The sequence below is a fragment of the Manis javanica genome, chromosome 9, assembly GCF_040802235.1.
Source record: "Manis javanica isolate MJ-LG chromosome 9, MJ_LKY, whole genome shotgun sequence".
Lineage (NCBI taxonomy): Eukaryota > Metazoa > Chordata > Mammalia > Pholidota > Manidae > Manis > Manis javanica.
Genome location: NC_133164.1, coordinates 122044802 through 122065889, shown reverse-complemented (window position 1 = coordinate 122065889; position 21088 = coordinate 122044802). Strand labels below are relative to the sequence as shown.

Sequence of the window (21088 nt, the reverse complement as noted above, 5' to 3'; positions counted from 1 at the left end):
AAAGGAGGCTCTTCTGTCCATCTTTGCACGACAGAGCCATCCCTCAGCGGCTCCACTCAGTAACCATGGCACCCAGCGGGGTCAAACATTTTAATTATCATTTTAAAAATGCAATACTTATCATTTGAATGAAGCCTGTCTGCACACAAATCACAAAATGGGATGATTCTGAATAGAATTTCTGTTGGTTGATTGCATAAGCAATACCTCTTGTTGCTGAAATAACATCTCAAAGGCAAAATAATGACGACACAACAATCTATGTAAATCAAGAACTGCATGTGGGTTTATTTTACATTTGAGAAAACAGTGGATTTAATTGTGTGAACCAAAATGTACTGTACAATATTAATGATAGAACATCAAAATGTATAATTAATAGTGCATTGACTGCTTTGTTTTCATTTATTTATGTCTGATATACATGCATCTGGAAAGATGCAGGTGCCAGTAAAATTTCTCTATTTAAATCAAGCTGCAGGAACTAAATTTTATTCAAAAATTGTGGTTTTACATTATATACACAAAATTTAATATAAAATGACAATATAAAAAGTTAAAAGAGAAAGCATACAGCCAGAAGGTACAAAGAAAGTTGAGTAGATTAAAATGGTACGATATGTAACATAATAGGAGTTTGTAAGCTGATGCTGGCAATTTACAAGGAAAGGACTCCAACATTTGCCCCCCCACCTTTTATTTCATTTACAATGCAGCACACTATAGAAAGGTCAGCTTGTACCAAAGCTTACATTTGTAAATATCTATAAACCGCAGTATTTTACAGGAAAAAAGAAACAGCATTTTTACACATTTTTAAATAATAGCTTGCATACTTTTTTTTTGCCAAAAGTGGCATTTTTCAGCATCCAGAGGGTTTGGGCATAGTGGCAACTGGGGTATTTGTTGTTGGTTTTTGTTTGTTTTAAATGTGTAAAGTGTGACTTCCTCGTCCCACGGGTCCTAGACAACCTTCTATCTTCCAACAGCTGCATGCATGTTTCCTTCACAAACCAGTTCTGCATATAAAAGCTCATTTTTTAATTATTAAATAAGTTTTGTGTCTGACACAGCTTTTGATCTGAATGAAATGCCTTAAGCCTTTTTTTTCTTTTTTTTTTGAGTGAAAGGCACAGAAATGCAATTACAGTCCTCAAAGGGTTAAATTTGACACTACTAGGTTCTATGACCTTTATTGTCATGGCAACTTTGTAATTTTAGGATGTCTTGTTGTCATTGTTATTTGTGTCTTTCTTTCCTGCTAAATAAATGTCTCTGAGTAGTGTGCCCCACTATTTCCTACAAAAGATAGCTTAACATCAAGAACAGATGTTGAAAATAAAGGTCAGACTTTGACTCACGGAAAAAGAAAAATAACATGCACAATCAGACAAAGAGCATATAAATATAACTACAAAATATGTGTAAGAAAAACCAAGGTCCAGACAGGCAGTTCGGCAACAAAGGAGAGGCTGATTTCGGAGGCTCAGGCCAGGCCTAGTGCAGTACGAAGAGGGCTAGTGCAATGTGCCGCGGTCCCTTGCATACCTGGGCGCTACTGTTTTTCCAGCTCTGTCACATAGATCAGGTGGTCCTCTGGGGACTTGCCGTGGGTCTTACTGAGGTGCAGTTTGACTGCGTGTTTGCTCGCGAAAGTCCGGTTACAGAGCTTACACTGGAACGTGGAGCCCAGGTCGTCCTCAGCAGCCGCCACTGGGCCCAAAGCTTTGCTCGCCAGGACTTTTGAAACATTCTGCTGTTCCTGAATCTGATTTAGTGGCAGCTTGGAAAGATCCTTCAGGCTGAAGCCTAGGTGTGTCTCTAGATGACTTATGTACGTGGAAGCAGTTCTGAACTGAGAGGCACAATCGTTGCAAAAGAAAACAGGATGCCCTGTGTCCAGGTTTTTGAGGAATTTCGTCCCCCCTGTCCTCCTCAGCTGGTACTTCACGTTGGCCAGCCAGTGGCTGATGGTGGTCATGGAGAGCCCCGTGAACTTGGAGATGTGCACGCGCTCCTGCGGGCCCAGGTCCGACATGATGTACTTCCCCTCCGGGGTCTCCCGCAGGCTGGAGGCGAACTGGGCCTGCAGGATGAGCAGGTGCTGGGGGTTCCAGTTGGACTGCCGCCCTTTCCTCTTGTGAACGGGCGACAGCTCGTCCAGCGCCTCCTCGAAGCTGCTGCCGTCGGCGTCGGACTTCTCCGACACCGTGGAGGGCGTGGAGGACTTGGGCGTCAGGCGGCCCGTGAGGTTCTTCACCATGTCCGAGATGTCCATGAGGGCGCTCTCCCGGAGCGGCGGCGAGCCCGAGTCAGCCGCGCCGCACCCCAGGGGCTTGCTTTTGGCCTTGGTCAGGTCGATGGGCTGGTCGCTGTTCTCGTAGTAGTAGCGCTCGATGGCGCCAGCGCGCGCGGCGGGGGCGGCGGGGTACACGGGCTTGTCCAGCACGCTGTTGCTCACCTTGTACAGCATGGCCAGCGGGTCCAGCGCGGGGCTCACGGGCTTGGACACCTTGCCCAGGTGCGCGTTCATGATGGACTGCAGGGCGCTCAGCGGGTTGATGAAGGGCGGCTCCGGCGCGTGGTCCGTGATGATCCCCAGGCTCCCGCAGCCGTTGGCGACTTTGGCTTTGAGCGGCTCGGGGCCGTTGGGGGCGCGCGCGTCCGTCACGCCCTCCCTTCTGGCCTTGCCCGCCTCTGCCTCGGGGCCCCTCCTCTGCGGGGCTTTGCCGCCCGCGTCCTCCGCTCGCGGGAAGTCTTTGTTCTCCTTGGCCACGGGGGACACGGCCTTGGCCGGGGAGCCCCTCTCCTTCTCCGCAGGCCGCTCCTCCTTCACGCTGACCTTGCCCGTGACCTTCTCCACCAGCTCCTCCATGGCCGACACGTTGCTCCTGAGCGGCGGCGGCGTGAGGCTGCCCGGGGAGGGCAGGAGTGCGCTGTGCTCGGCGGGCAGCGGCTTCCCGCCGGCGAAGGAGGCCTGCATCTGCACGCTCTGCACGGCGGGCGGCGGCTTCGCGGCGCCGGGCAGCTGGTAAGCGGCGTGGATGCTGGGGTAGCCGCCCCAGGAGGGGGCGCCGTTCTGGGCCTTGCTGATGGCCGTGGACACGGTGTTCTCCAGCGACTTCAGGATGTCCACCCCGCCTCTGGGGCTGTCGTCCAGGTCCTCCTCCCGGAGGTACTGATAGAGGGCGGGGGTCTCGACCTTCTCTGGGGCGTCCTCGGCCTCCTCCTTGATCTTCCTCTCCACTTCCCCGGCCCCCGGCACCTTCTCCTTGTCCGGCTCCTTCTTCTCTTCGGCGGTGGCGGGGCCCGCCGGGGACTCAGGCTGCTTTTTGATGTGGGAGGCGGGGAGCCGGGTGTGCGTGGTGGGCGGCAAAGGTATGGACTGAATCTTCTCTTCCACCACGGGGTCCAGCACCAGCTGCTTCCCTTTCTTGGAGGCAGAGGTGGTCACTTTCAGGAAGTGGCCGGTGACCATCATGTGGGCCGTGAGCTGCTGCAAGGTGTCGTGGGAGCTGCCGCACTCCATGCACTTGAGGATCTGTGCTTTGCGGGCCTCAAACTGCCAGGTGTAACTGGCACCGTTCTGGTAGCCGTAGCGGTTGTTGGGCGTCACGTAGGGGTTGGCGGTCTTCTGATCCTTGGCTGACTCGCTCAGCACAGCTTCTGCAGCAATTCCTGCTGGCTCGGGAGAACAAGGGGACGCCAGCTCCTGAAGTGCTCGCTTTTTGGTAGAAGGGACCAGTTTGGTGATGGCTGGTACCGGCTCCTTCAGAGGCACTTTCTGGTAATGCTTTGTCTTGATCATGTGGACGCTCAGGTCTTGCAAAGACTCGAAGGAGTGGCCGCAGTACATGCACTTGAGCACTTTCTGGGCGTCCTCCTTGCCTTCCATCTCCATCAGGGAGCGCTTCCGGGGCTTGGACCACCGCTTAGTCTTCTCGGAGTCCTTATCTCTGTTGTCATCACGGTAGTGCCCCGTCTCATTCATGTGCACCGTCAGCTCCACCAGGGTGTCATAGGCAGCACTGCAGTCTTTGCACCGGAACTTGCTGGCGCCGGTGAACACCGAGCCATACAGCTTGTTGTTCTGCCTGTAGAGCTGCACGGTGCTAAAGAGACTGGGCTCCGGGAGCAGCCCGTAGGACGACGTCTGCTGCAGCGTCTTCGCCAGGGCGGCCTGATGCCAGTCATAGCCCGAGCTGCCGCTGGACCCGGACCCGGAGCTGGGCGTGCTGGTGGTGGTGGCGGTGGTGGCCGTGGTCCCCGCACTACTGCTGGGGGGCGTGGGGGTGGGGGTGGAGCTCTCTTTCTGGCCGACATCGTTGTTGCTGGTGGTCGAACTGGACTTCTTTAGATCCAAAGCTAAGCTGGACCAGCAGGACTCTGAGAACAGGTTTGCATACACAGCCTTGATCTGGGCCAAGCTGTCCTGGGGGTAGGAGACGCTGTCTGGACCCTGAGGGTCCTCTTTGTCTTCTCTGGAGGAGGAGCTTTTGAAATGGACTAGCTGGTCACTGTTCTCACTGAAAGGCGACCCGTAGCCGGCATCCTGGTTCGTTGCAGTGCTGACGGGGGAGTTCTGGTAGCTGTGGGCCTCTTTGATCTCAGTTTCTTCATTGCACACGTACTCGCTTTCCTGAATGTCCAGGGACAGCCCATCCTCATCCACACGCTCCTCATCTATCTCTGCTGCCTTCAGTTCTTCCTCCGGAACATAAGCTAGGAGAGAAAAATGAAACACAGTGAAGTGGAATAAATCACCTTCAAGGGCATGGCCTCCCCAGTAGTTAGAGGATCTTTAAAAAGATGTTTCTCAGCTGAGCTCCAGGCCACAAGGCTACCCCCGCTTACAGAACTACCACTCTACCATTCGAGAGGGCAAATTAGGTTTCAGCCAGGACAACGTCCCCTCCTAAGTGAGTGTGTTTTCAACGACGGAGCCTCATCTGAAAGGCGGGTGTCTGCCCCCTGCTTAAAGCTGTTATGTGGCCGTGACAGCATGTGGCAAGGGGGCGAGAGCCCTGCCACCTCCTCCTTCAGGCTTTTCCTTCTGAAAGTGAGGAGCCAGCCCCCCATGCCCTCCCATAGCAGGGACCTGGTTGCCAACTTGTAGAGCAAGATATCCCACAGACAGTGTTACGTGGTTTCCACAAATAAAAACACTCCTCAGCGACAAGCAATAAAAATACTCTGGTCTTCCTCCAAGAACAGATCAGAACCACCAGCCAGGCCCCTGCCTGGACTGGACGTCACCTGCATGAGGACACCAGACAGGTGTCAAAGGGCCACAGCTGTGCAAAGCGGCACTATTCACAAGCGCCGAAAGGTGCAAACACCCTAGGTGTCCATTGATGGACGAGTGGATGGACAAAATACGGGTACACAGATAATCGAGTATTATTCAGCTTTAAAAAGGAAGGAAATTCTGACACCTGCTACCATGTGGATGAACCTGGAGGACATTATGCCAAGTAAAATACGCCATCACTAGAGGACAAATGCTGCAGGACTCCACCTACATGAGGTCCCCAGAGAAGCCAGATTCACAGGGACAGAAGTAGAACCGCGGTTGCTGGCGGCTGATGGAGGGGACCGGGAGTTAGTGTTTCATGGGGACAGAGTTTCTATGCTGGAGATGGATGGTGTGACGGCTGTAACAACATGAATGCACGTGATGCCACTGCACTGTGTGCTTAAAATGGTCAAAATGGTAGCTTTTGTGCTATGAGTATTTTATCACAACAAAAAATAGTTTAAAATTTTTAACAAGGCCAATAATAATAGGTTACCATTGCCTTCTTGAGGCTACAACTGGCAGGGTGACTTCGTGGACTGAGACAGCATTTTCCAGGGGAAACTACAGGACACTGACAACTGTCATGTGAGCGAGAGGGCAGAGGGCATACAAACCATGAGATGAAGCCTGATGTTTTTATTGCAGGACATTTTAGATGCTTTATTATGTTGCCTATCATTGTATGCGCCACCTCTTAACTTATTTGACCAGTGGGCTTGTAGCTGAACTCATTTTCCATCAACTACTGGGATATTGGGGGTTAAGATATTTTCCAAACAGCCCCTAGTAAAAGGCACTGACACAACCTGAGAGAGGTGTCTCATTAAATAGAATCACTCGTCATCACACTATCAGAGCCAGATCCTAAGGGAATGTGGCAAAGAGCACACATTTTCAGGAATGGTTGATGGTAAGGACACAGAACATCTTGGCTGCCCAGGGTTGGACCCCGGGGATCGGGGTAAGTGCCATGAGTGCAAATGGAGGGCTTACGGTTCAGGTGGCCGCAAGCACTTCGGTGCCCGTGTACACACAACCCCCGTGAGCACACATGCGCACACTCACATGCATGTTCACGGTCACCAGCACAGCCTTGTTCAGCTGGACTCACCAGAAGGCCTGCACACACCCTCTCTCACACCTGAGTGGTGGCATTAAGCAAACCTGCTCACTTCTGCTCACATCTGTGTCATGGTTGAATGTAGAACAGCAGTGCTCCAACCAGTCTGGGAATCACACTTCCATTCATAATGTGCCATGGGCGTGAAGAGAGGTCAGTAGTGCAAGACCTGAGGTCTCACCACAGGCTTTAGTGTCTGGAAAATGCACTCAATAACCCAATGGCCTGCCTGTGAAATGCAAAGCTTATAAAACTGAGAAATGATCACCAAGTTCATTTTGTCCATCATCACTGAGGTTGAGCATGGCCCAGGGTTCTGAGGGCTTGCAGCTCGGATCCTCAGCCCAGGGGCCCCACCACAGAAGCACCAGCCACCTCATCACCTCTAAGCAAGCCTGACTAAAGGGGTTGGCGTGGGCCACAGCGCCCCCTGTGGATTCTGCAGGTGACCTTGAGGGCTATGGCACAAACTGGGGAGGGCAGAGCTCCTCCACAGCGCTGTCCCCAGGCAGCCCCAGGGATACTCCCTCAGAAGTCGCGCCCGCCATCAACCGCAAAGTCCACCAGATGACCCAGCTGACCCACTTTTATGAAAGGAAGATTTGCACCCTAGCTAGTAATTCAAACTGATGTAAAGGAAGCGTGTTACCTGGACCAGTCCGGCTCAGTGAGTGCGGCCTGTCATGCTGGCTCCCCACCTGCACATATCTGCCTGTGCTGCAGTCACCCGTCGGCTGGGCCGTCTCCCTTCTCGGGCTCAAACAAGGCCTCTCGCCGTCCACCCAGAATGGGCACCCATCAGTGTGTACACTCATCTCAGCTCTGCCAACACAGGAATGGGGCACCACTGCCATGCCTCTGGGGTTCATTCAGGGCCCCCTGTCCTCACCCTTGGAAGTGGCATCTCAGGGCCAGGCATGACTTAGGTGGCATCTGCCGGCCACACGGGCCACGTCTCAGCAGAGTGGAGTGTCATCAGGCCGTGCTCCAGCCTGGCCCGTGCTCCTCCAGGGCCCATCCCGACTGCACTGGCAAGTTCCCAGACTGACCTAACACCTCCTTGGGACCCCACAGCCCAGGGCAGCCTGACTACCTGCGTGGGCGGGGCACACAGAGCAAGCCCAGCCTCCGCCACCAGAGAGCCCTCCTGAGGGGACCCCTCACTCTGCACCCGCACCTGCGTTTTCCAGGGGGTGGGGAGGGGAAGGGGCCCCCAGCATCCCACTCTCTGGAGCTCAAAGCCCAGGAGGAGCACAGCAGGCTAAGTAGGCAGCTGGCCAGGGCCCGGAGGGCAGGACATCAGGAAGGAAAGGCGCCGAGGCTGCCGGCCCCCCTCCTACTATCCCCATGGGGACACAGCCGCACCTCCTCCCGCCCGACCCCACTCCCAGGAGTGGCTGTGTTGACCCCACTGTCTACTGGCCGGCAAGCCAGCGTCCCAGGCAGCCCTTCTCCCCGACCCCACTCCCAGGAGTGGCTGTGTTGACCCCACTGTCTACTGGCCGGCAAGCCAGCGTCCCAGGCAGCCCTTCTCCCCTTCCGCGCATTTACACTGCAGCCTCTTCTGGCGTCTTCCCTGAGCCCTCTGGCGCTTGACTCCAGCCTCAGACCCATGTCCAGCCCTGCACATGACAGCCACAGGCCTGTGCCCCCCACCCTGTGAAGGCTGGGCTCAGGGATCCTCTCAGTGGGTTTTCAGGGCCTGCCCCATGTCTGGCACACAGGAGGGCTCCAAGTGGCCTGAAATGCACTTACAATGTAGGTGACCTACAGGCACTCCCATGCATCTTGTGTGTGAACAAATGAGGCCCTCCTGACCTCCCCAACTTCCCCAATAGATTTAGAGTCTCCTAACTCTCTGAGTCACCCCTAAACATGTTGTCCATGCCAGGAAAACAGAGTTATCCTCAATGCTTCCTTGTTCTCAAGCCCTACACCCAGCATTGCCCCCTGCCCGTGACAATTTGTCCCTTCAGCACCTTAACCGGACATGGCAATGGCCTTCCAGCTGGGCCCCTGCCGTGGTCTCCCGGAAGCCGGCCCCGAATGTCTGCTACCATATCCCCCTGCGGACCACTCCCTTCGTGTCCCATGTCCAGCCCTCAGGGCGACCTGGCCCCAACCTTCCCACCTTCTCTGCCTGGTGAATGACGCTTGTCCTCAGGGGAGGCTCAGATGTCATCTCCTTGATGACGCCTCCTATCCCTCACAGAGTTCGCCATTCCCTACAGGATTCGGAGCTGTTTACCCATCTGTGCTCTCAGCCAGCCTGCCAACTCTCCCCCAACTCCCCTCGCTGAGCACCGCCCCGAGCTGCCCTGGCTGGGCCTTTGCACTTTATCCCTCCGTCTTCATGATCTGACCCTTCAAGGCAGCATCACTGAAATGGCTGTTATGCAGATAAGAAACTGAGCCTTGGAGAAGGGGACTGACTTCCCCAAGGGTGCACAGTGGACACAGGATTTGGATCAGGGTAAACAGCCTCCTGGTCAGAGGTCTTTCCCTGTTGCCGTCAGGACTCAGTTACTTCCCTTTGTTAACATGTCAATGCCAATGAACACGCTGTCCTGTAAATGCTGCTGAATGAATGAATGGCCCAACGTAATTCTGCACCAAGTATTTAGAACAACTCTTATGTGCCGGTCATGGTGTTACAAATAAGAGACTCTCAACAAAAGGAGAAAAACATATAAATGTTGACATCTTTTGGCCCAATAATTTTATTTTCGGAAGTATAGCAGAAGAAGATGCTATGAAATATAAAAAAAAAAGCTTTTTGCACAAAGATGTCCTTTAGTGTATTTCTCCCTATAACATCTGTCAGTCTAAATTTTCAACAAAAAGTGTTAGTAAGGTGATTTATACTTTATTCCTATGATGCAATATTATTCAAGCATTAAAAAGTGTGGTTTAATACCTGGAGAGGGTCATTAAATGAAAAAAGCAGAAGACAAAACTGTGTACACAGTACAAAGGAAAAATCCTTTTACAAGAATTTCAATCGTGTTTCTTTTCCTAGATAATGACTATATGGGTTTGTTGAGTGAAGTGGTTCTTGATAAATATCTCTATTTTCAGAATCTTCCAAGTTTTCAGTTCAGCAAACATGCATTAGCCATTTCACATGGTTCTGGAATTAAATGGCTGGCAGCGAAACTTCAGCGAGCACCTGGCTGCTCTGAGCCTGGCCCTGGGGACCCTGGGGACCCGGGAGCCCCGGAAGGGCGGGGCGCAGCCTGGGGGCGGGAGTGTGGAACAGGCTCTGCTGATCCATCACTTTGATTTTCTAAGAAATGTGTAAGAGTAATGGGGGGCAAGAACGATGAGGGTGTGTGGTATTCGGGCTCCCATAGGGGGATTTCAGTCGGCAGGAGAGTCTCTTAGCGCTGCCCCCGAGCCTGCTCTCTGCCCAGCCTTTCCTCGAGGGGCGACTGAGTCCCCCAGACAGGGGGCAGGGGGCGGGGCCTCCCGCCCCCCAGTTCCGTGGCCACCTGCCGGATGCCTCCAGCCTGCAGCTACATGGGAGCTGTCCTTTCCGGACTTCAGGATTTCTACTCTTACCGTGCACCCTGCCAGTTCACTAGTCTTCATAATTGATAGTCCTTGGCTCTTTCACTCTTCTAGCATGCTCTTTTAGCTCAGTGTCTATTTTTTTAGATGAGCTAACTTTCAACCCAGATTTATAAGGGGCATGAGGATGTGCAGACCTGGGGGTGGCTGGGGGGTGGCTGGGGGCCGGCTTCCCTGAGCCTGAACCACTGGCCACCCTTCCGGCGCCTCCAAGGAGCCGAGGGGCAGGTAAGGTTAGCCTCTGAAGGACGCTCGCTCCTGCACAAGCACAGCCGTCCCCACTCCCCTGCCGCCCTTGCTGGTGGCCCCTAGCCAGGGCCACCCCTACTCCAGAGTGCTCAAGGCCATGTGAGGACACAGACATGGGACTCACAGCCAAAAATGGGTGCAAGGGACTCAACAGCCTCACAGAGGGAGATGGGCAGGAGGGGCCCAAGGAAGGTTCCAAATGGATTCTGCGAGGGCTCAGCCAGCCTCGCCTTATCCTTGTGACCTCCTCTGAGAACCTTCACGGCTGGCTGGCTTCCCAGCCCACAGCACCAACAGCATCAGGTCCTGGGCGCCACCCCTGAGCACTTACTCACAGCTGCTCCCACCCAGCGCTCGACCCCCAGGCTCCCAATCCCATCCTGCTGACTGCTGGGTGGCTGGCAGAACGCCCTGTGGCTTCTCAGGGTCACGGGCAGGCTCCCGCCCACCCTTGCATTGCTCCAGACCAGCCTTTAAAAGCAGAGTCCAGCTCCCAGACCACTTTCAACAGCTCCCACCTTTCAAACCAGGGTCAGGCCGAGGGCACCCGCATGCCAGATCCAGACCCCTAGGAAGGATCTAGATCCTACTGGGGTTCATTTTAAGAGTCTGGAGCAGGGGAGGGTGAGAAGACTGTCCCCAAGGACAAGGCCTGTGTAAGGGAAATTCTCAGGCTGCCTCCATGGGGCCTGGAAACAAGGCCAGGCGGACATGGCTTCAGTACCAGGCAGCAAGGGGCCCTTTGGTTTGCGGTCCATCTGTATCAGGGATGGACGGGCCAGACAACCTTTAGAGCAAGGCCCCCAGGCCACATCTGCCACACACGCAGGTGCAGGGATGACCAGAGGTAAGGGGTGCCCGGGCAGTCTGAACCTAGAGGCCAGGGTGGACAGGGGAGGCTAACACCCCATCTGCTCGTAGGGTCCAGGCTCATGGGGCCATTGGCGTGGCTCCTACTGCAGGACAGACCCCATCATTACCGGGCATGAGGATGGGGGATCGGCAGGGACAGACTGACAGGGCCCCGGGAAGGAGCCCCAGCCAGTCACCTGCAGACAGCGCGACCCCGACTCACTCACTCGCCCCCCAGAGTGTGACCCTGCCTCTGCTACTGTCTTCAGAGGTTGCAGGAAGAATTCAGCGCTCACCACCCTCACTGAGCCCGACTGCGCTTGCCACCTGTCCTCCTCCTCACGCCCCACAGGTGCTCAAAAGAAGCCAGGAGATGCACGTGAAGGGACGTCCTCCTGCGGCCACAAGGAGGCAACCTGTTAGCCTCACGCATGGAAAGCTTCCGCTAACCTGGGGCAAAGTGAGACCGCGGGCCGAGGAAAGCCGTTGCTGGCCTGCCTGGCCCCTGTCACTGTGGGGCCGGTGCACCCAAAGACCAGACTCGAAGCGCAGCCGACGGCTTCTCCAGGAAGCTAGGGCTTCAGCTCCTACATCGTCCCGGCCCCTCTGCCCACCTCGCAGCGCCCCGACAGCCACAGGCTCTGCCAGGGAGCCCAGCGAAGGGGCAGCAGGGCTCGTGCAGGGCAGCGGCCGAGTCCCTGGCTGGGGGCGCTTTCTAGGGCCCAGTGTCGGTGCCGGGGGGCCCTGGAAATAAGTGACAAGTAGAAATAAGTGACAAGAATCAGGTTGGGAAACTTGATCTAAGCTCTCTTTTCCTCATTAGTACACATAATTGAGAGTTGGTTGTGAATGAGGAAATGGAAATTTAAAAATGATAAATATAAAGCACAGGCCTTTGGTCCCTGCTTGGTTACTGGCTTACAGTAAATACCAAACTTTGCTATTGTATTGCCACCTGGTGAAACTATACAATCATACCAAATTACATGTTCATCTACATCAAACTAGGTTTTACACTGGCAAATGTGAAATCCATGAACAGATGGCCTTTATATCAAAATACATTTACTCTGAGGGGCCAATTCACAAAAGGGCCTTCTACACACCTAAGTGATAAATGTACAGCTGCAATTCATTGTAGAATCTTGCAAAACACACTTTCTTCCAAATTTATAATTGATCACTTGTAAAGTAACTTCACCTCTGTTACAGAGAGAGCAGGTGGTTTTGATGAAAGTTAGAATATACTGGGAAATAAAAAATGCAGAGAAAGCAGATATAGGTAGAGCTTGTTCCTTCCTACTCTGAAAAGGATAATAAAATACAAGCAAGATATATGTAAATTAATAGACATAAGTTCTGACTTTTTTTGCAGGAAGGTTGATATTCTGCCAGGCAAAGTCAAAAGGCCACTTCTGCCATGATGTAATCAAGAATGTTTCTATCATTTTGACAAATTTTTGCTTGATACCCATCACTCACGTACTGGTTTGCTAAACCATCTAATTTATAATGAAATTATTTCTTTACTTAAAATCCAATAGAATTTTTAAGAATTGCAGGCTCTGAATAGAATGCCCTATGGTTTTTACCCAAGTCTAATTTTAATTAGGGACCCACAGGTAACTTCCCTAAGATAAATACAATTTCTTCTGGTCTTCATGACTCCAGAATTCAATTTCCAGTGAGGTGAGGAGTAAGAACCTCATCCTGAGGTGCCCCCAGCCACCCAGCGACTCAGCCATCAGGTACTCAGCACACGTCTGGAGCTCACTGCGTGTTGGGCAGTGACACTGAGCAGGGGGGCTAGCATAGGTGAGAGCTTACACCACCATGAAAAGACCAAAACCTTTCTTTGCTTTCTGATGATGTCAGGGAGCAGAAGAAGGGGGAAAATGCCTATGAGACTCTTGAGAAATTAAAAGACAAGTTAAAATGAAGTGAGAAGAACAAAAAGGGAACAACCCCTTCGTGAAGCTGAGAAAGCACGCAGGCACCTCACCGCCCTGGACTGTGTTCACATGCAGTGCAAAGGCTCTCAGCCCACAAGTCAAAGAGCTAGCCGTGCCCAAGACGCGCATGGCCAGCGCCAACACAGGGAAACACGTGCTTTCAGCTCTGACTTCTCCACGTGATAAACGCCAGCCTGGGCCAGTGTGAGCAGCCTGGGTCTGCAGGGCCGGTACTAGCAAACCAGGCCCAAAACACCAGGCTCCAGCTTGCTATTATCTGACCACCAAAACTAGTAAGACTTCTATCAGGTGGAGTAACCTGTTAGCCTCACGCCTGGAAAGCTTCCGCTAACCTGGGGCAAAGAGACCGCGGGCCGAGGAAAGCCGTTGCTGGCCTGCCTGGCCCCTGTCACTGTGGGGCCGGTGCACCCAACGACCAGACTCGAAGCGCAGCCGACGGCTTCTCCAGGAAGCTAGGGCTTCAGCTCCTACATCGTCCCGGCCCCTCTGCCCACCTCACAGCGCCCCGACAGCCACAGGCTCTGCCAGGGAGCCCAGCAAAGGGGCAGCTGATGGATGACACTGGAAATCCAGAGAGGAGGGTTGTGCATGAACTATATCATCAAATGACTGAAACAAGTAGAAAGAAACATCCACGGGCTACACGCCTAATCACACCCCGAGTGTGGGCCACACACATGAGCCTTCACAAGAGGCCGCAGCGAGTTTCTCCTAATCCAGCTACTTAGACCACGTCCATGTGGCCCCTGCAGTCCCCTAGCATGACGCTGTTACACAGTGAGCTAAGAGTCTCAGAATGTAAACAAGAGAGAAAGGGATCTTTAAAGTCTCCAAGCCTCACATGGCTTGTGTCTCACAAATGAATTTCCATTTTCAAGTCCAGTAGCTTATTCTCCTAAACACACAGGATAAAAGAAGAGAAGCAGGGACACCCCCTCTCTGGGAACTGGACGTGGCTGTCAGTGAGGGCAGGGGATGCAGATCTACAGGGATTGACAAGAGACCCGCTTGTAACACAAAGTTAGGACACTTTATGTTTAGACGTGCTATGGTTGGATATAAACTACAAGCCAATGGCACACCCATGAGCTATAATAATCCTACACAATTATTTCTACATTTGATTGGAAGGTTCACATAAATCACACAGCACTGGACTTTACTGCAATTCCCTTAAGAACAATAGTGCTGTCTGAGACAGTTACATCCACCCTTTCATGACAGAAAATTTCATTCTCTTATTCTTAATTAGGTTTATTTTTACTGTTTTCAGTGAATCCTCTTTTACTGCTTTCCTAGATACTTTTTAAAAACTTTTACCTGGACAGAGGAGAAAGAGAGGTGCAGAAAACTTCCCAGTTTAGTAATTATTTGTCATGATCTTTTGTTTTCATTGCAAGCTAGAATTCTTTAAAAATTCAAATGGGTAAAAATGTCTTCAAATGTAGTATGTGGAGAAACTTCCACTTCTAGCAATGAGCCTTTGAGAACAACGTACTTCACAAGGTGAATGAATACAAGTTTTTAGCCTAAAAGACTTTGAGGAGAGCAGCTACTGAATCACAGAGAAGAGAGTCAACTCATGCCACTGTCACCCTAAGTGTCAGCTCCCCCTGCCATCACCCACCCGCCCCCCAGAAACCTGATGAATGAGGAAGCGGGGGAAATGTAACTGCAGGATACAATTCTCCTTTTACAAGTACTGTTAGAAATAAATGACATTTCTTCCCATCAAATAAAACAAAGACTCCAAGTAATCATTTCTGCTATTTCTTTTTGTGTCAAAACAGCGTTGCCCTGCCTCCCCGTGCCCTTCTAAAGCCTCCCAGGCAGTGCGCTGTGAGACGGGGAGCACACAGTGTGGCCTGCTCTCAGCAGGAGAGCGTGCAGAGCAGCCACACAGACGGCCAGGAGGCCATGGAACAAGCACCCCCAAATGGGAATGAGGGGACCATATCTCATGGCTAGATTCCACTTTTTTTCTTTTTAATTAAATCTTGTTAACATTTTTTGTCACAAAATGTGCCTTCTGGATGCTAGTGTGTCCCTAAAGATGTGCTGTCATCTTGCATAACATGAAATTCTGTGCATTCTAATGCAAGTGGCCATAAGGCAATGTATATGGTCCCTGTTAGAGTTTTATGTGGCACCAGCAATGTGTGCCCTGATGCTTCACAATGTGAAGACATACATGTTGTGTGAAAAAAGATTTTCATCTCTAATTGTAATTAGACGATGAGGCCCAGACATCTTATCTTCAGCAAATCAGATAAAAATTGTATTTCTCAAATCACAGCCTAATATATATTTTTTTAATCCTTGTTTCTTTAAGGAAAACAAGATTTACTGTATGCAACAGTCATTTTAAGAATGGTGGGAAGTTGGGAACAAGACAAGGATGCCCACTCTCCCCACTTTTATTCAACATAGTACTGGAGTTCCTGGCCACAGCAACCAGACAACACAAAGAAATAAAAGGCATCCATATTGGCAAGGAAGAAGTTAAACTGTCCCTGTTTGCAGATGACATGATATTGTACATAAAAACCCCTAAAGAATCCATTCCAACACTACTAAATCTAATATCTGAATTCAGCAGTTTCAGGATACAAAATTAATACACAGAAATCTGTTGCATTCCTATAAACTAACAATGAACTAGCAGAAAGAGAAATCAGGAAAACAATTCCATTCACAACTGCATCAAAAAGAATAAAATACCTAGGAATAAACCTAACCAAGGAAGTGAAAGACCTATACTCTGAAAACTACAAGACACTCATGAGAGAAATTAAAGAAGATACCAATAAATGGAAACACATCCCGTGCTCATGGCTTGGAAGAATTAATATTGCCAAAATGGCCATCCTGCCTAAAGCAATCTACAGAGTCAGTGCAATCCCTATCAAAATACCAACAGCATTCTTCAACGAACTAGAGAAAATTGTTCTAAAATTCATGTGGAATGACAAAAGACCCCAGATAGCCAAAGCAATCCTGAAAACAAAGAATAAAGCAGGGGGAATTAAGCTCCCCAACATCAAACTCTACTAAAAAGCCACAGTAATCAAGACAATTTGGTACTGGCACAAGAACAGAACCATAGACCAATGGAACAGACTAGAGAGCCCAGATACAAACCCAAGCATATATGGTCAATTAATATACAATAAGGAGCCATGGACATACAATGGGGAAATGACAGCCTCTTCAAAACTGGTTTTGGCAAAACTGGACAGCTACATGTAAGAGAATGACACTGGCTTAGTGTCTAACCCCATACACAAAAGTAAACTCAAAATGAATCAAAGATGTGAATGTAAGTCATGAAACCATGAAACTCTTAGAAGAAAACATAAGCAAAAATCTCTTGAATATAAACATGAGCAACTTTTTCCTGAATGTTTCTCCTCAGACAAGGGAAACAAAATAAAAAATGAACAAATGGGACTACATCATGGTAAAAATCTTCTGTATAGCAAAGGACACCATCAGCAGAACAAAAAGGCATCCTACAGTATGGGAGAATATATTTGTAAATGACATATCTGACAAGGGGTTAACTTCCAAAATATATAAAGACCTCAACATGCCTCAACACCCAAAAAGCAAATAACCCTATTAAAAAATGGGCAGAGGATATGAACAGATACTTCTCCAAAGAAAAAATTAAGATGGCCAACAGGCACATGAGAAGATGATCCACATGGCTTATTATCAGGCAAATGCAAATTAAAACCACAATGAGATATCACCTCACACCAGTTAGGATGGCCATCATAGAAAAGACTAGAAACAAAAAATGCTGGCAAGGATGTGAAGAAAGGAGAACCCGCCTACACTGCTGGTGGGAATGTACACTAGTTCAACCATTGTGGAAAGCAGTATGGAGGTTCCTCAAAAAACTAAAAATAGAAATACCATTTGGCCCAGGAATTCCACTCCTAGGAATTTACCCTAAGAATGCAGGATCCCAGTTTCAAAAAGACATATGCACCCCTATGTTTATCGCAGCACTATTTACAATAGCCAAGAAATGGAAGCAACCTAAGTGTCCATCAGTAGATGCATGGATGAAGAAGATGTGGCACATATACACAATGAATACTAGTCAGCCATAAGAAGAAAACAAATCCTACCATTTGCCAACAACATGGATGGAGCTGGAGGGTATTATGCTCAGTGAAATAAGCCAGATGGAGAAAAACAAGTACCAAATGATTTCACTCATCTGTGGAGCATAAGAACAAAGCAAAATCTGAAGGAACAAAACAGCAGCAGACTCACAGAACCCAAGAATGGACTAACAGTTACCAAAGGGAAAGGGACTGGGGAGGGTGGGTGGGAAGGGAGGGAAAGTGGAATAAGGGGCGTTACGATTCGCACGCATAACATAGGGGGAGCACGGGGAAGGCAGTATAGCACAGAGAAGACAAGTAGTGACTCTGTAGCATCTTGCTAAGCTGACGGACAGTGACTGTAAAGGGGTATGTGGTGGGGACTTGATAATGGGGGGAATCTAGTAACCACAATGTTGCTCATGTGATTATATATTGATACCAAAATAAAAGAAAATCACAAAAAAAGAATGGTAGGAAGTGACATCTGTATTTGGTTTTTAATGGCTGAATGTAATAAAGTTCTGAATCTCCTTGAGTCTTAATAATTTTGGCTCTGAGCAAGTTGGTTTGTATTCCCCCAAAACCTGCATCTTCACCTGCACCCTAATTATGCCAGCAGAGCCCCACGCCTCCCTGTCAGCGCTCCTCAGACAGAGGAACACGGGTGAGGGTGCCTTGCTGCGGAAGCTGAAGCGGCCACAGAGGAAAGGCTTCCCCCTGAGCATGACTTGCTTCGACGAGTCAGCTTTAAATCTGTGCTCCGAAACCTGGCAGATGCCAACACTTACTCAAAATTCCCTCTCACATGCGGTAACATGCCTGTGTCGTATCTGTATCTACTTGATTACAAAAGATTCAGATGCCAAGTGAAAGATGCGTTCTTTCAATAGAAGATGCCCCGCTTTTGCCCCAAATTTACATGTTTGGAATCATTCAGATACCGGCTTTTCATGTGCTACACTAGCTGACTAAATGTTTCCATTTCTGACTCACTGGGGTTTTAGGGAATACCACGTAGACAGAAGAAAGGTGGTGATACTGGAAAATGCAATGTGAATACAGCATGTTCATGTGGGAAGATGTTGAATAATGCACATTAACACACTTGGATTTACAAAGACGTTACAGCACGCTGGGCACCAGAGAATTCCTCTCGATGGGAGACCTGGTATTTTCCCTAGAAGGAGAGTAACCCGTATAGGATATACAGTGAATAGGAACTGAGTTCCAATTTTTTAAAAATGTTGAATAGCACTGGCAACTCAGATAAAATGGCTTTTCTTCACACGGACAGCTAAGGAAGGGAAGTGACTCTAGGCAAAGAGAAGGCCATTCTGAAAGCGGGCAACTTCTGATTCCAGGGAAATGAAAATGCCCGGTTCTGCCCCCTCCGGTTACGCCTCAGGACAGAGCTCTAGGAGACCTGTTCGAGGCCACGCAGGGGTTTCAGCAGCTGCAGATATGCCGAGCTGGCAGCCCATTAGAGAGAAGAGTCCTGGCCCCTCGTCCCCGTATCCTGCCTCTGACCGAGAAGGGCTGGTGATCAGCAGAGGTCTGCGGTGGGAGACCAAGGTGCCTGCCAGACCCACGGTTCTGCTGCCACTCTAATCTCTGAGATTTACTCCTCCTTTTCTATCTGATAAACTATACATCCAAGCCTTCTCATTAGGGCCTCCCCTCACCAAAGGGAGGGGAGATGAATCGGCCCAGGCCCCTCGCTGCTCTGCTCTGCTCTGTCGAGATGATTTCATTGAAATGTTCATTTTCATCCCTGCTGGCAACATTAGAATGGAAGTATTTAACCTGTTTCCACTATGTATACAAATTACCATTATGGGACAGGACAGATGTTAGAATCACGCCGCGGAGCTGACTTCCATACATTCTCTAAGGAAGTGGGAGGAGAGGGTGGTGTGCTAGATGGTATCACCTGGCTCAGTACTGCTCTGTTACCAGATACATTAACTTTGCACGCCAGCGTTTCACAGGCTTTCTTCATGAAATTCCCAGGCTAGTCGGGCTCATTTAATCGGAGAAGGAAACCTTCGTCAGTGGTAATGTTTTGATCAGGTGCACTAAGGGATGGGGAGGAGGTGAGGGCGCGGGCAGGAAACAAGACGGAGAGAGGAAACAACCTTGTCGAAAATGTTACCTTTCTGAGGTGCATGATGAAAGAGAAGTCAGTTAGAGATGCTGGTACTCAAAGATGGCTGTCACTTCAGATAGACACTGGCACAGCTCACCCAGACTGGTGACACTTTGGTGGAGCAAAATCCTGCTGCATTATTGAGCACACGGAGATGGGGCTCAGGCACACTGCAGCCCAGGATGCCTGGGGCACTGGCAGAAGGGAATTCGGCAGGTGAATGGGCTCCCCTCCTCATCTGCATCCCTAGTGAAGTTGCAGGTACATCCCGGGAGGAAGGATGGAGGAGGCGCTGCAGTCACAGCCCGGCCTCCGGCCCACAACTTCTTCACTTTATGTTTCCCTGAGACCCAAAGCAGGGGCTGGACTGACGCTCCCCATAATCAAGGGGTATTCAGGCCCCGTGAACTAGTGCTTTCCTTTTGAGAAATGTAACATAACAATCCCTAGTGAGTCCGAGGGCCTTTCCTCTTTTGATCTCTGCTGGAAGGTGCCCTGAGTGACCTGCGACCCCATCTCCAGATGCTTTGCCTGCACGCTGGTGGGATTCCTGAAGAAGGTTCATACAAGGCTCAACAGTCTCTAGGAAGAGGTAATAAAATAAAAGATTCATTTCATTCGTGGAGCAAAAGAAACAAAACAAATTCCATTCCAACTGGTCCCGTGGGAAGCCCCCCCCCCATCAGCAAGACCAGGAAACTCAGGCGCCCAACACCAGGCTTCTGAGGAGTTTCCAAGCTTCTCTCTCTCCATCTGTCTTCCTGGGTTCTGTTCATGAAACCACTGAGAAAGAAATGCTGAGCATGTTTAAATCAGTAAGAAAAAAAGGGGAAAGGAGATATTCAAAGGAAGAAAACAGGTGAGCTCATATGGAAAACCATCCCCTCTAACCTACGTGGATTCGGAAGTGGGATTAGCAAAGAGAGACACGCCTGGCTAGGAAGGATGTTAGAGGCAAATGGTTCTCGAATGCCGACACCCTGGGAGCCTGAGAGGCAAGGCACTGGCGTGAGCGTGTCTCTGTAGAAGGGGACGGGCCCACCACCAGGCAGAAGCCTTTGCCCATGAGAGCACGGGGGTCCCACCCTGGACGGGGAGGCGGTGTGCTCTGGGACAGTGGGGCCCCCTGCAGGGACTGACTGCGATTCCAGCACACAGGAAAGGTATTTGGGAGGGCTGATGACATACTGTTATTTTGAAATAATTTACTTGTTCTTCCGCATGGAGTATCTGCCCCACTGGCATTATGCTCTGGATTAAAAGGTCACTGAATAGTAATAGGTAATATTTATTGAACCTTTCCTCTGGACCAGACACTACCTTAGTGCACTGCCTTTATTAACTGTGGTACCTCTCGCCAACCAGATAAGGGAAAACCCGCTGTTACGGCCATGCCCATGTGGGTAAACTGAGGCGAGCAGGGCAGGCGCGCTGCCCCGGCGCATAACCGACCAGCGGCAGAGCAGGGCTGCCCCAGGGGCCCGTCTCAGGCCAGGTTCCCGACACGCCCCTGCTGCCCCCCCCCCCTTGGGCCCCTTCTGCCAGCAGCTGTGAGGGGTGCAGTTTAAAAGGAATCGTGTCTTCACAAAACACTGTTTGTAAAATCAGGTCTTTATCTCCAGGGAGGTCAGCAAAACTGTTATCGGGGAGTTCAGCTTGAAAGTCGTGGGTCAAATAAGTTAGTCGTGGCGGCTTCGGGGATGGCTCGCAAAGCCCCTCCGGGCCCTGTTTCCAGCCCTGCTGACCCGGCGCCTGGCA

At 50.5% G+C, this 21088-nt stretch overlaps 1 protein-coding gene across 10 annotated transcripts in view; it reads right to left on the bottom strand.

Annotated features, from left to right (window-relative positions):
• Window positions 1–264: 264 nt before the first annotated feature.
• Window positions 265–21088, bottom strand: part of TSHZ1 (teashirt zinc finger homeobox 1) — a 75863-nt gene continuing 55039 nt past the window's right edge. For all 10 annotated transcript variants that reach the window (XM_073213245.1, XM_073213238.1, XM_073213241.1 and 7 more), the window contains one exon: window positions 265–4722. In XM_073213245.1, the coding sequence (XP_073069346.1) occupies window positions 1556–4722 (3167 nt within the window). In that variant the 3' untranslated portion in view covers window positions 265–1555. The remainder of the gene's footprint in view (window positions 4723–21088) is intronic.